At 39.2% G+C, this 12,677-nt stretch overlaps 1 protein-coding gene across 1 annotated transcript in view; it reads left to right on the forward strand.

Annotated features, from left to right (window-relative positions):
• Nucleotides 1-3,051: 3,051 nt before the first annotated feature.
• Nucleotides 3,052-12,677, forward strand: part of galnt16 (UDP-N-acetyl-alpha-D-galactosamine:polypeptide N-acetylgalactosaminyltransferase 16) — a 41,618-nt gene continuing 31,992 nt past the window's right edge. The window contains exon 1 of the mRNA XM_062439821.1: nt 3,052-3,455. Within this exon, the coding sequence (XP_062295805.1) occupies nt 3,252-3,455 (204 nt within the window). The 5' untranslated portion in view covers nt 3,052-3,251. The remainder of the gene's footprint in view (nt 3,456-12,677) is intronic.

Genomic DNA, 12,677 nt, shown 5'->3' on the forward strand with positions numbered 1-12,677 from the left:
AGTCGAGCCCTAGATGAGTACCATTCATTGATAAGTCACTCTTTATAAGCGTTTATTTGTTGTAACTAATGGATTTTGTAAAAGGTCAAACCTCATAGATACGTTGCCAGGTTGTAAAAGAAAAACCTTTGACTGGTGCCTGTCCTTTCTGTTTGGTAGATATAAATGTTGGCATGTTAATAATACATCAATAAATGCTCAATCAGTTGTTAATAAATGGATTTTGGTCCTAATTCTCTGCAGCCTTTGGTCATAAAAGTGGTAGGGTTCATACATTTCGTGAAGTCAAATCAGATTTTTCACAACCTGGCAACCTAAAACATATTCTTATGAATGGTGAAACTGAGCTGATCTGATCTAATTATACTAAATAATTCATTAACTATCAATTAAGAATGAGATTCATTGAGAAATAGAAGCAGATGAAACCAATCAAATGGGATGCTGGAGCAGCAAAAACTGTTTGACCATAAAATAATCAGATTCACTAACTAACAGCTGCAGATGGATTATCATTACACTGTTGGTTTGGTTGTTCTCCGTGTTGCCACTCCCCCGCTGACTCTGGATAAGCTCTCTTTATGTTTGTGATGAGGAGGGAAAACTTGGCTTTATTAATTTCTGATGTTGTGGTGGTGGTGGGCCCAGCTGTGTGGACGCCTCACATAACACGCTGCTGTTAGGTGGGGCTGGATGAGCTCATACTTTGGGCTGTTTTTTTATGTTTCTTCCACCCGAGGAGGAATAAGATGAAAAATGTCAGCCTCCTCAGCTCTGTTATGCCTCTGGGGTGTTATTGATCTGCTTAGATTTCTTTGCTGCTCTGTGCAGCCGTTTAAAGGCTGTTATGGATTTTTGGAGGGGTCCTCTTAGTCTAATGTATTCTGACTTCTTTTTTTTTTAAACTCCTCTGATTTATTCGTACTTTGGCTACTGAATAAGTCATAGTCACAGGGGTCATCTGTGCAAATCCAGAATTAACATGGGAGGAGTTGAATATTCATGATGCCAGTGTTCAGAGACTGCACAGAGCTCTCTCTCTCTGTCTCTCTCTCTCTCTCTCTCTCTCTCTCTCTCTCTCTCTCTCTCTCTCTCTCTCTCTCTCTCTCTCTCTCTCTCTCTCTCTCTCTCTCTCTTCCTCATGATCAATTCAGCTGCATTGCTTAATTTGCTCTGTGTAAGCTGGAGGCTCTTAATTTAAATGCATAATGTAAAATGCATAGACAGAGCAATGAGTTTTCTTATACAATGAAGATAAATACATTGCAGTAAAGGTGCAGATTTCAGTTTGATTCTGGCTGGAGGGAGAGCAGCACAGCAATAATGAAGTGTTGTAATTAAAGGGTTCGTTAAGCTAAAATACACAAAACAACATTTTCTCATTTCCTCTAATCTTGTGCGCTTGTTTTAATGTTATCTCATTTTTCATGGTAATATCTTTATATGGAAGAACCAGTCTTTATAAAACTGTTGATAGTCAGTGAGGTCTGTTGATTATCCAGAGTGATAGTAACTCTCTGTTTCTGGGTAGAGATGCAGCTGCTGAATTTTTAAAATAAGATTTATCAAAACTTTGGGGCACACAAAACAAAATTCTGTTAATCTCCATTGTACCAGGGTGTAGGCAGTAATCTCACAAACACATTTATCAAAGAGTAGAGGAATGAAAACAAAACTATCACTAGGTAGCCTATGTGTTTTTTGTAAATTGGGTGAACTCACAATTTAAAAATAGCAATTTTAATACATATAAGCAAATGGGAACCTAAATACAGTTCAGGGCAGCAACAGTTAATCGAGTGTTTTATATAATTGTAAACTGAATATGTTTAAATGTGGACTGTTGGAAGACATTTAAAGATGTTTTTGACCAGATATGTTTTCACAACTTTTATGATGTTCGACAAAATACAGAAACGTACTGCTGCCACGCCAGAAAAATTTAAAAAAAACTTTAGATGTGATGTGATTTTTAATGTGAAACTTGTGTTTTTTTTGTTTTTCTGGCTTGGCAGCAATACGTTTCCGTAAGAAAATAATCTGGTTAAATGATAATAAAAAAGAAAAATTAGATGCAGAACTGTAAGATTAGTTATGTTCAAAATCAAAAACACCAAATACACCACATGTTATCAAAGATTAGGCTTACTTTTTATCAGTGGTGGAAGAAGCACTCAGATCATTTACTTGAGTAAAATGAATATCACAGAGCAAATAAAGGCGACTAGTCCAGCATTCATTAATGTAGTCAAAGTATAAAGTATAGGCAGCATAATATATGTAAATGTATGCATTATGCAAAATGTTCTCTGTCATTGTTATATCATTATATTATTATAATATTGAACTCTTATTGTAGTGTTTGAACTAATTTAAACTGCTTTAGTTTAACCTGTAATGCATCATACTATATAAACTGGTCATATGTTTTTAATGTAAAATCTTAGTCTGTACAGTAACAAGTACAGCTGTGAAATAGTTAAATATAATGGAGTATTTCCTTCTTTAAGGTAGTGAAGTATCAGATATACTCAGTTACTTCCCATCAATGCTGAATGCATATACATTACACAGAGAGATTAATGGGAAGGGCTTTGTGTTTTAAAGGGAAAGAGGTTATGTTCTTTTAACTAAAACCAACCACATGCAGCGTCCGATAAATCCTTCAATGACACGCACATGAATTAAGGACAAAGAATAATGTGTATCAAAGGTAAAAATGTCCCGGAGTGTGATCATTTATATATAATCATGTCCTCCTCTCCTCTGTTTTCCCTTCTTATCTGCATCTGAATTTACGAGCTCAGCTGCTGCTGGATGCAGATTGGACATCTTCGTGTTGTGGCCAGTGGATGGATGTGTGTGTGTGTGTGTGTGTGTGTGTGTGTGTGTGTGTGTGTGTGTGTGTGTGTGTGTGTGTGTGTGTGTGTGTGTGTGTGTGTGTAGAAGGGGGGGGGGGGGATGATATGACTCGGCGCTAGGACCGTGGCTCTGTCAGTGCGCAAATCCCAGCAGAGAGAGAGAGAGAGAGAGAGAGAGAGAGAGAGAGAGAGAGAGAGAGAGAGAGAGAGAGACAGAGAGAGAGAGAGGCAGCGCTCCGACAGAAGAGCCTGTTCTCGGTTTGTCTGTCTGCGCTGCGGCTCAACCCATCACCTGCGGGGAGGCTGCACCTTCTGCTGTCCATCTCCCCCTCCCGCAGACGGACCTGAACCAGCCGGGCTCACCTCCGGAGCCCTCCATATGGGCTCACCATGCGCAGGATACGGGCCAACGCCATCGCTATTCTGACCGTTGCGTGGATCCTGGGGACATTTTATTACCTGTGGCAGGACAACAAGCCCCAGTCGTCGCCTTCGTCGTCGGCGTCACAGACCCGCAGCAGGAGCCATGGACCGAAGGTGGTCCCCCCTGGTCGGCTGGAGATCCACCGGGACGACAGAACCATCCCGCTGATAGTGAGTGTGCACGGCTGTGTGGGAATAAAGAGAGTGGAAAAGGAGAGTGGCGCTGCTGCAGGAGAGTGTGTGCTGCATGTTGATGTGCATGTGTGTGTGTGTGTGTGTGTGTGGAAGAAACCTGGGATGATGAGGATGGAGATGTGGTGCACAGCTGAGTGTCACAGCACTGCAGGAATATATTGCTTTGACGATACGTATGGCTTCATTGCTTCCATTGTCACCCCCCCCCCCCCCCGTTAGACTCACCATTATTCTACAGCACAGCACAGTCTGCAGCCTGCTTATACTGTAGCTCTGTTTGTCAGTGTTTTCCTGCCTGTCCGTGCCTTCCACTCTGAGCCTGAGAGAACCTCAAGTAGTTACCAGTAAGAGGCTTTCCATAAGTCCTGTGCGTCGTGCGCAAACGCCTTGTAAACCACATTATGCTGGCCGAGACCTTTCTCGGATTGCACATGTGAGGTGGAAAACACACGCTTTCAGCTCAAGAGGAGGCTCATCATTCCTCTAATCTGTTATTTAAGGCCCTATTTCAGTCAGGTCAGGTCTGTATTTGTCTGTTGTTGCCCGCGTCAGGGTGGAGTAGTGAAAATAACCTCTGGTAAATACTCTGTGGGTGTATAGGTGTGGTGGTGGTCGTCATGCTTGGCTTGCAGTAACCTCTCCAGGTTGCAACAGTGTCTGAACAGTGCTGTTTATGCTGGGATTGAAGCTGGGGCCATGCCAACTCAGATTAGGAGAGCTGGTCTAGTTGGCTGCTGGGTTTTCTGTTGCATGAAGTGTGAAGATGCATGACCTGTGGCTTGTGTGCTTTTAGCCCCATGCATGCAGAGGGACTCATATATCACTTTTCTATGTTTTATATCACTGTAAATTGAACATATTTGGGTTTATGACTCTTGGTGAGGCAAAACAAACATTTTAAAGGTTTCACCTTGGGCTCTGGTAACATATAATTTCCCCCTATTTTCTGAAAAAAAATGTTTATAGCTCAAATGATTAATCAAATGTTACAAAAATGAAAATGATAGTTGCAGCCAAAGAATACACCTTCGTGTTTTATTATTTTAATAGTTGTATCCACCTTCTTGGCCAGACAAACAGACTCTGACAAGCAAAGATTAGTAAAAATTATAAAAACATATGACATTTTAGGACAATAACACAAATCAGATGTTGGTGTGCAGCCCCTGACTGATTAAATGTGCGTACCTAATAGTATTTTCAGGAGATAGGAGCTGTTGAGGAAATACAACACACTGGAGCCTCTTTCACAATTTACAAGACCAATAAAATGGTGTCAGCTTTGGCTGCGGATGTGTGCCAACATGTCAGAATACTTCATTCCGGCAGCACAATCATTAAAACGCTGTTCACAGGATTTAATCATTCGACGGGGCAAATGCCAAAAGGTTGGAGCTGCAAGTGGCATTCACGGAGGAGTGAAAGGAGTGAGTGAAGGAAGGAAGGAGGAAGGAAGGGAGGAGGCAGGGAGGGAGGATGGAGGATGGAAGGAAGGAAGGGCAGGAGGCAGGGAGGGACAGGGGAGGGAAGGAAGGAGGGAAGGTCGAAGGAATGAAGAAAAAATGAAAGAAAGAAATAAAGTATACAAGTAGGAAAGTAAGAAAGAAAGAAGACAGGGAGAAATGAAGGAAGAAAGAAAGGAAGTAAGGAAGGAATGGCAGGAGGCAGGGAGGGAGACGGGAAGGAAGGAAGAAGGGAAGATCGAAGGAATGAAGAAAAAACAAAAGAAAGAAAGAAAAAGAAAGAAAGAAGGGAGGGAGGGAGGGAGGAAAGAAGGTAGCGAGAAAGGAAGTAAGTAATACTAAAAGGCAGAGGAAAAAGAAAAGAAAGAAAGAAAGTAATAAGGATGAGAGAAAGACAGGAAGGAAGAAAGGAAGGAAGGAAGGAATATTGGAGGATAGAATAAAGAAAGAAAGAAAGAAAGAAAGAAAGAAAGGAAGGAAGAAAGAAAGAATGAAAGGAAAAAAGAACGGAAGGAAGAAAGAGAAAGAAAGAAAGGAAGAAAGAAAGAAATATGGAAGCAGTTTGAATAATCAGAGAGAGAGAATGTAGTAAAAAAAAAAAGAAAGAGAAAGAAAAGAGAGAGAGAGAGAGATTCATGGAGGACAGCTGATGCAGACGTGACTTCTTCTTCTCCTTCTTCTATCGTTCTTTGAGCCGGATCCGTTTCTAAGTCAAAGCTCCACTTCTGTGATGTTTGATCAGCGCAGCGAGGTCGTTGACCTTTGTCACCAAACTGAGATCTGCTCAGTTTGTTCTGGTAATCTGACCTGAAGCTCCGAGCTGCCAGCGCTGCTCCCAGGCCTGTCCTTTATTCTCTTTCTTTCTTTCTTTCTTTCTTTCCTCTGTCCTTCAATATTAATTCGTCCCCTCCTTCCTTCCTTTCTCCCCCTCCCTTATTTCTTTCTTTCTTTACTTCAATATTCTTTCCTCCCTTCTTCCCTTCCTTCCTTCCTTCCTTCCTTCCTTCCTTCCTTCCTTCCTTCCTTCCTTCCTTCCTTCCTTCCTTCCTTCCTTCCTTCCTTCCTTCCTTCCTTCCTGTCTTTCTCCGTCCCTTCCTTCCTTTACAGTATCTATTCCTCTTTCTTTTATTTCTGTCTTTTGTCTTTCCTTTTCTACTCCCATCTTCCTTCTTCCCTCCTTCCCTGCATCCTTCATGTCTACACTGTATCCTTCTGTCCTTCTCTATTTATTTATTCCTCAGTTTTTCCTTCATTCTTTTTTTTCTTCATTCATGTTTTCCTGTCTGTTTTTCTTCTGTCAATCATTGCTTCCTTTCTCTCTATATATATCATTGCTTTGATCTTAACTCCCTCTTACTTTTTTATTTTTTCCTTCTTCCCCTCCCTTATGTTCTTCCCCAAATCCCTCCTTTCCCTCTCTCTTTTCTTTTCCCCTAAGCCTCTTCATTAGCAGCATTTGATTCACTAATGACATCATCTGTGAAATCTGTTCGCACTGGCTCCAATTTTTCCCCCCTTCATTTCCTCTGTTGATGGTCTAATTTCCCAGCTACACTTTTCTGTCTCTCTCTCTCTCTCTCTCTCTCTCTCTCTCTCTCTCTCTCTCTCTCTCTCTCTCTCTCTCTCTCTCTCTCTGCTGTGAGAGCGACTGTGTTGTCAGTCTAATTCGATTTGAGCATTAACAGTAATCAACAGCAACCTGACCTGCACAGCTGCTGTCGTGGCCTCAGCACCACAGACGGACATCCAGCTAATCAGTTTGTCAGTTTCTATTTATCTTCAGCAATCACTTGATGTCACCGCTAACATGTGCACTATATTTTACCCAGGAGAGATGTAACATACCGTAAAGGTGATATAACATCGATTTTCCTCAATTTTTAATCTACTTTCTAAATTATTTATAGTCCTCTGTTGTCTTTTTGACCAGGCAGTGAGAGCTAAGTTTGGTTTTCCTGGATTTTAGATCATGAGGTACTTTTTCTGACTAACTCAGCAACATTTTTTTCTTCATTTGTGACAATATAAACACTTTGCAAAAGAACTGGGTTAAATGTGCTGTAAATCTCAAACCGGGATTTGCAACATTTTCCATTAATACACACAAATCTTGAGAGTATTAAATCTCCACCAACTCTGAACATGTTGGCAACTCTCTGGCTTGCCCAAACATAATCATTTTGGCATTTATTTAAGTCAGTTTTTAAAGATTTTTTTTAACCTTGGACATCATAAACTTTTATTTGGCAGTCAGGCTTAATGTCCATTAGTTTAATAGAAGCAGAGATGGAGGAAGTATTCAGTAAAAAAGCATTTAAGGTTTTATTAGCGAAGTGCGGTATCAAGATAAAAGCACTCACTATTCTGCACTGTCCTTTATAGCGGATATATTATTATATGTATGACATTATTGGATTAATTGTAATGTGAATTTTAATGTTTACTTTTGTACAACTTTGAATAACATTACATATTTTAAAAAGTGACTCTGTCAGTAGATAAATGTAGTAAATAGAAATACATGCAGCTCACAAACGTCTAATAAGAGTAATCTAGCTGCTTTCCATCACAGAATAGAAAAAGTGAAAAATGAAATTTATCCATGGAAATCTCAAGATCACTACAACATGTCATCAGTTCATCTCTTTATCCAAAACAAATCTGTCTGAAATTCCAAAAAACACACGTAGAAACAATTTTCAGACAAAAAACAAACACAAATTCTGCTACATAAATGATGGTTAATACTTTGGATTTCTCTCTAATATTTACTGTTCATTGTAAAATAATGTGATGTTGTAGCACTGTATGCCAAAAGAAAATATTCAACTGAACTGCTCAAAACTCATAAATATGCAACCTGTGATGAGGAGTCAAGTTTAGAGCCTTTCTTACTTTAAGGGATCACAAGCAAAAATGGTTTGAATCCATTTGTTTTGATTGCTTTAAGAGAGATTCCTAAAAAATACTTACATTAAGTTTTAAACTGTTGATCTGAGATATGAGGAGTGTTCTTGGTTCATGTATGATTTAACTCTAACATAATACAACAAATGCACAATGAGAGACTTATCTGCAGTATTATAGAGTATAGTGGGAGTGGAAACATACATGAGGTGCAGTCTTGGATGGATTTGTACAGATGGCTGGTCTTGTTCTGTCTGACTCCAGCTGCATTTACACACCTGCTAGAAAAAATGCAGAAAAGATTATATTCAGGATGACAAATAACAGTTGAATGAGGTTTTGATAAGAATCATGTAAGGTCTGACCTCTTTTATGGCTCGGTATTTCTTTGTTTTGTGTAATATAATATCTGTATGTTCAATAGAATGAAAGTCGACAGAGAGAGTATACATTTAATACATTTTTGTGTTTTAAATTGCTTATTTATGTCAAAGGAATCCTTGTTAGCTGTTAGTTTGCTAACAAGGAGTTAAAAACCAGCTAATGAAAGTGTCACACTATAAAGACACGAGTCACATGACATATGAAAAGCAGATAATGTGCAAATTAGCCAAGTCAAACAAGTTTATCTATAGAGCGACTTCTCGTACAGCATCAATGCAAAGTGCTGCACGGAGGGATGAAACAGTAAAATTCAAGCTGGCAGAAAACAGAGCAAATATTTAAGACTTCTCTTTTCAATATAAGTGAAACATGAGTTTATTTATTTTTCATGAATGGTTAAATCATATCAAAGAATAAAGTGATGCTTTAAAACACAAAACAGCATATTTTATATTATTTTAACATTCAAATGGAGGGATATAAAAAAGAGAAAAGTAAAAACTATATGATATTTTGGCATGTTTAAATAAAACATCATATATAAATAATACATCTCGTGTTTACTTTAAACACAAATTTTGTAGTTTAACAATTTGATTAATATATTTAAATGTGCCATACGCTTCCTCCTTGCCTCCCTGTTGGCCATGCTTTAGGGTGAGGCTCTACTGCAGTCCACTTTAGATGATGTGCAATGCTATGATTGGCTTATAGACATTTAATCAAATACATTTGCTCCTTTGGGTAGAGTCTGATGACATTAATCATAGATCTAGACATCCTAGAGACAGATATGAACAGATTAACACAGACAGTGAAGGTGCAAATGTCTAATGAGATGACATGCTGTTGCATACTTCAGAAGAATAAGCTCTGAAAATGTTACATCTATTGCAGGCAAATGAGCAAAAATATGTTTTTAGGGTAAATTACTAATTAATGGGAATGACGAAAGAAGAAAAAAGTAGGTTCTTGCCTGGCTGACATGTAAACTAGTCATAAAAACACTCAAACCAACCACGTCAACGCTACATGATCCAATATTCTTTATGTTCTTTATGGGACATCGTCTGTCTTTACAGACTGAGAGCCGCAAAAGTGTTTCATCTCCAGCCAATCAGGCAGATTTGACTTGTATGTGATTTGTTGAGCCTTTTAACTCGACTTGAAAGCGCCAGCAGACGTTGTTCATCCTCCAGATGAGCTTCATATTTAATTCAGTGTACGGAGCAGTGAAGAGCCTTCTGTTATTTTTGTCTTATTATCCTCAGAGTAACATTTTTTTGGGGAGCTTTTAATAATTAGTCATGACGATACTCATGGATCATCAAGGGTTATAAGATACAGGATTCTGGAAAGAGGTCAGAAATACTAATAAGGATTAAACCCCTTTACCGTCATGCTTTGCTGGTCTGTGTGGCTCAGATTAAATTTAGGGCTTGGTGGAACCATTACGACTCGTTTAATTGAGTTGACTGTTGATGATATGAAGCTGAAAGACATGAGGAATGTATCACATCCCAGCTGAATGTCAAACACTTCATGTCCTCTCCTTGCTACTTGTTTTAAACGTTGTTGTTTTATAGTTAATAGAAGTGCCAGTGTTGTTTGCTCCTGTCAGAAGAGATAAAACAAGTATAATTAATATAGTAGGTAAATAAAGGTCTATATGAAGCTCTGATTGACAGGTTAGAAGTGTTTATCCTCACAAATGATCAATTTAGCTTACTGTTTGTTAACCTACATCCTGTTCTCATCGCCACAGCAGGATTTATAAGCTCAAACGGAGTGTGTAAATTTGTGTTAATTGCCACAAAAGTGTCTGATGAGTTCAGGTTGAAAAGGCAGAAACTAACAAATGTGCAAGGCTGTGTTTTCTGTTGAATCTTGTATGAAAAACAGTAGTTTCCTGGATATATATCTCCACTTCTATGAGTATTTGCTACAGGTTTACGTGAATACATATGTCATTTTGTTCATGGATGAAGGAGTCTCACCCTTCTCACCACAGAAATAGACAGTTGTTTTTATTGTACCAGATATACTGACTATATATAAATATGGACGACATGTGTCTACCTCATATCGCTATGCAAAAGTGAAGCCAAAATATCAACTTTACAGGAGCCGCCATCTTTCTTGTGTGACGTCATTCGTAGCCAGAGTCTGCGCAGTAGAGTTGATGGAGGTTCATCATCAAATAACTAATTAAAAACAATAAAACTTATCAGAAAAATGGGCCCTTGGACAAACATCAGCGTGATAAGAATTATCTATAATGACAGAGAGAGATTGTTTTAGTTTGGCTCATGTCCCATCTGCTAACATGGAGGGGTTTGCAGGGTTTATGAACTGTGCTGCAGCCACACACCAGGGGGGCAATTGAAATATTTTGGCTTCCCTTTTGGGGTTTATATTTATATACAGTCCTGCAGTGTTCATATTATTCCAAGATGGTCCCATTTCTAGCATCTTAGTGTGTTGCATATTTGTGGCGGCTTGTCATCAAGTGAAAGTGAATACAAACAAAACAATGATTATCTCCATTTAAATGAGCTGAATTGACTCTATTAGTGTTAATGTTAGGTTTTAGTGCCAGCGATAGTGGCTTGGTAGTTATTTGTTTGTTGATACTTTGCCAAATGGGATAGATCATAGTTGTCAGATTTCTCCCCGACAGGAACCTTTATTTCCACTCGGCTGCTCGTAATTACAACCTGAACAAGATGTGAATGAGCCATTAATTAAAAAACCACGGTCTGTGAAGGTAACACAGTGATACCGGTGTTAGTTGTGCATTGCAGACAATCTTTGAAACTTTCAGGGTCACGCTGCTCCTCGGAAGAGCCTGAAAATGAGGTCACTCTGACCTGGACTTGGACCTGATGCGGTGAAGAGCTTTTTCTAAAATCCTGTAACTACACCAACCTTTAATAAAGCCTCGTCCTTTCTCTCCTCTCCCTCCATTCTTCCATCTGTCCATTCTGCTTGTTGCTTCCCTTTGACGAGGGCTGCTCTCATCTGTCTTTATGTATTCATCGGCTGTTTCAACCTCCCACTCACCCCCCCCTCCCAGGGTGCCAGTGAGTGTGAAAGCTCCTTGTGGAGAAAATACATTAATTACTGAGGATTTATAGACTGTGTATTTTGATTTGATGAGTGCCCAGCCTATTTTGCCCCATTAGCACTACACACTGACCTGAATAAAAAAAAGGGCATTTGCATTTGAATCATGTTGGCTGACAGTTCGCTGCACTTTAAACTGAGTGCAACAGAAAAACCAAGCTTTAAATCTTAGACGACCAGTGTTGCAGTTTTCATTGCAGACTTTACCTTGAATATAGAGGTGGAACAATTAGTTGATTGGTTGATTAACAGAAACTTTATCAAATCAGAGACAGTTATGATCATTTTTTGACCATTTAAATTGTTCCTCCTTGCTTATGCCAGCTTCTCAAATGTGATAGTTTCTAAGGTTTATATTATACGTAGAATATCTTTGTTGAATTCATTCTTGACCTTTGAAAATGTGTTTGAGGAGCACCTTGGTAGCTGAGAGGTTAATGCCACATAAAGTCAGCGTCCCTAGTTCGATTCAGGCAAGGGACCTTTGCTGCAGGTCATTGCCCCCTCTCTCTCTCTCTCTCTCTCTCTCCTAATTTCCTGTTGGACTCTATGCCACCCACTGTAAAATAAAGGCAAAAAGGCTCTAAAAATAAATGTTTAAAAATGAGTTTGATAAAAGGTCCACTTACTAGCTTTTGTCAGCAGAGGATGGAGTTTGCTCACTTGAATTTTGTTTGGTTTTGGACAAACCATCAAAAACCATCATTCAAAGTACTCATGAGCAGAAAGGTTTTAAGTCCTTTTTATAAATTGAGTCTCAGGTCTCTGCTTCCTTCAGACTTTTAGTAAAGCTGTTCCACAAACGCAGTGCAGCAGAGCAGAAAGCTCGATCCCCCACGGTGGGAGAGATTACAGGAAATGAGCAAGAGAGAGAGAGAGAGAGAGAGAGAGAGAGAGGGAGAGAGAGATGTGACATAGACCCCTAACCAGACGAGTAGTCCTCAATTTGCTCAGAAATATGTACATTTTAACATCTGCATTTCCATGACACCTAGACAAACTGCATTTGCTGAAGATGGAGATTTGACTGAAAGATCCAGGATAGCAACACAGACCTTGTAGTTCTTCAGCTACTGTTCAAGAATAAACTTTGATTTCTATTATAAGTATGTAAGCATAAACCTTAGTTGCAGCGAACATACAGCACATCACCTTTGACTATCATTTAAAAAATCTCTTTCCTTTTCAGCCAAAGTAGTAGTTTTAGTGTTTTAAACCTTAAGAAAAGTATTCTGACCTGCAGACTCATGAAATCCCTTCAAATCCAACAGTGGAGTTTAAAAAATGATCTACTGCCTGTTGTATTAAGACAGCAAGA

Source organism: Scomber scombrus, chromosome 19 (assembly GCF_963691925.1).
Source record: "Scomber scombrus chromosome 19, fScoSco1.1, whole genome shotgun sequence".
Taxonomy (NCBI): Eukaryota; Metazoa; Chordata; class Actinopteri; order Scombriformes; family Scombridae; genus Scomber; species Scomber scombrus.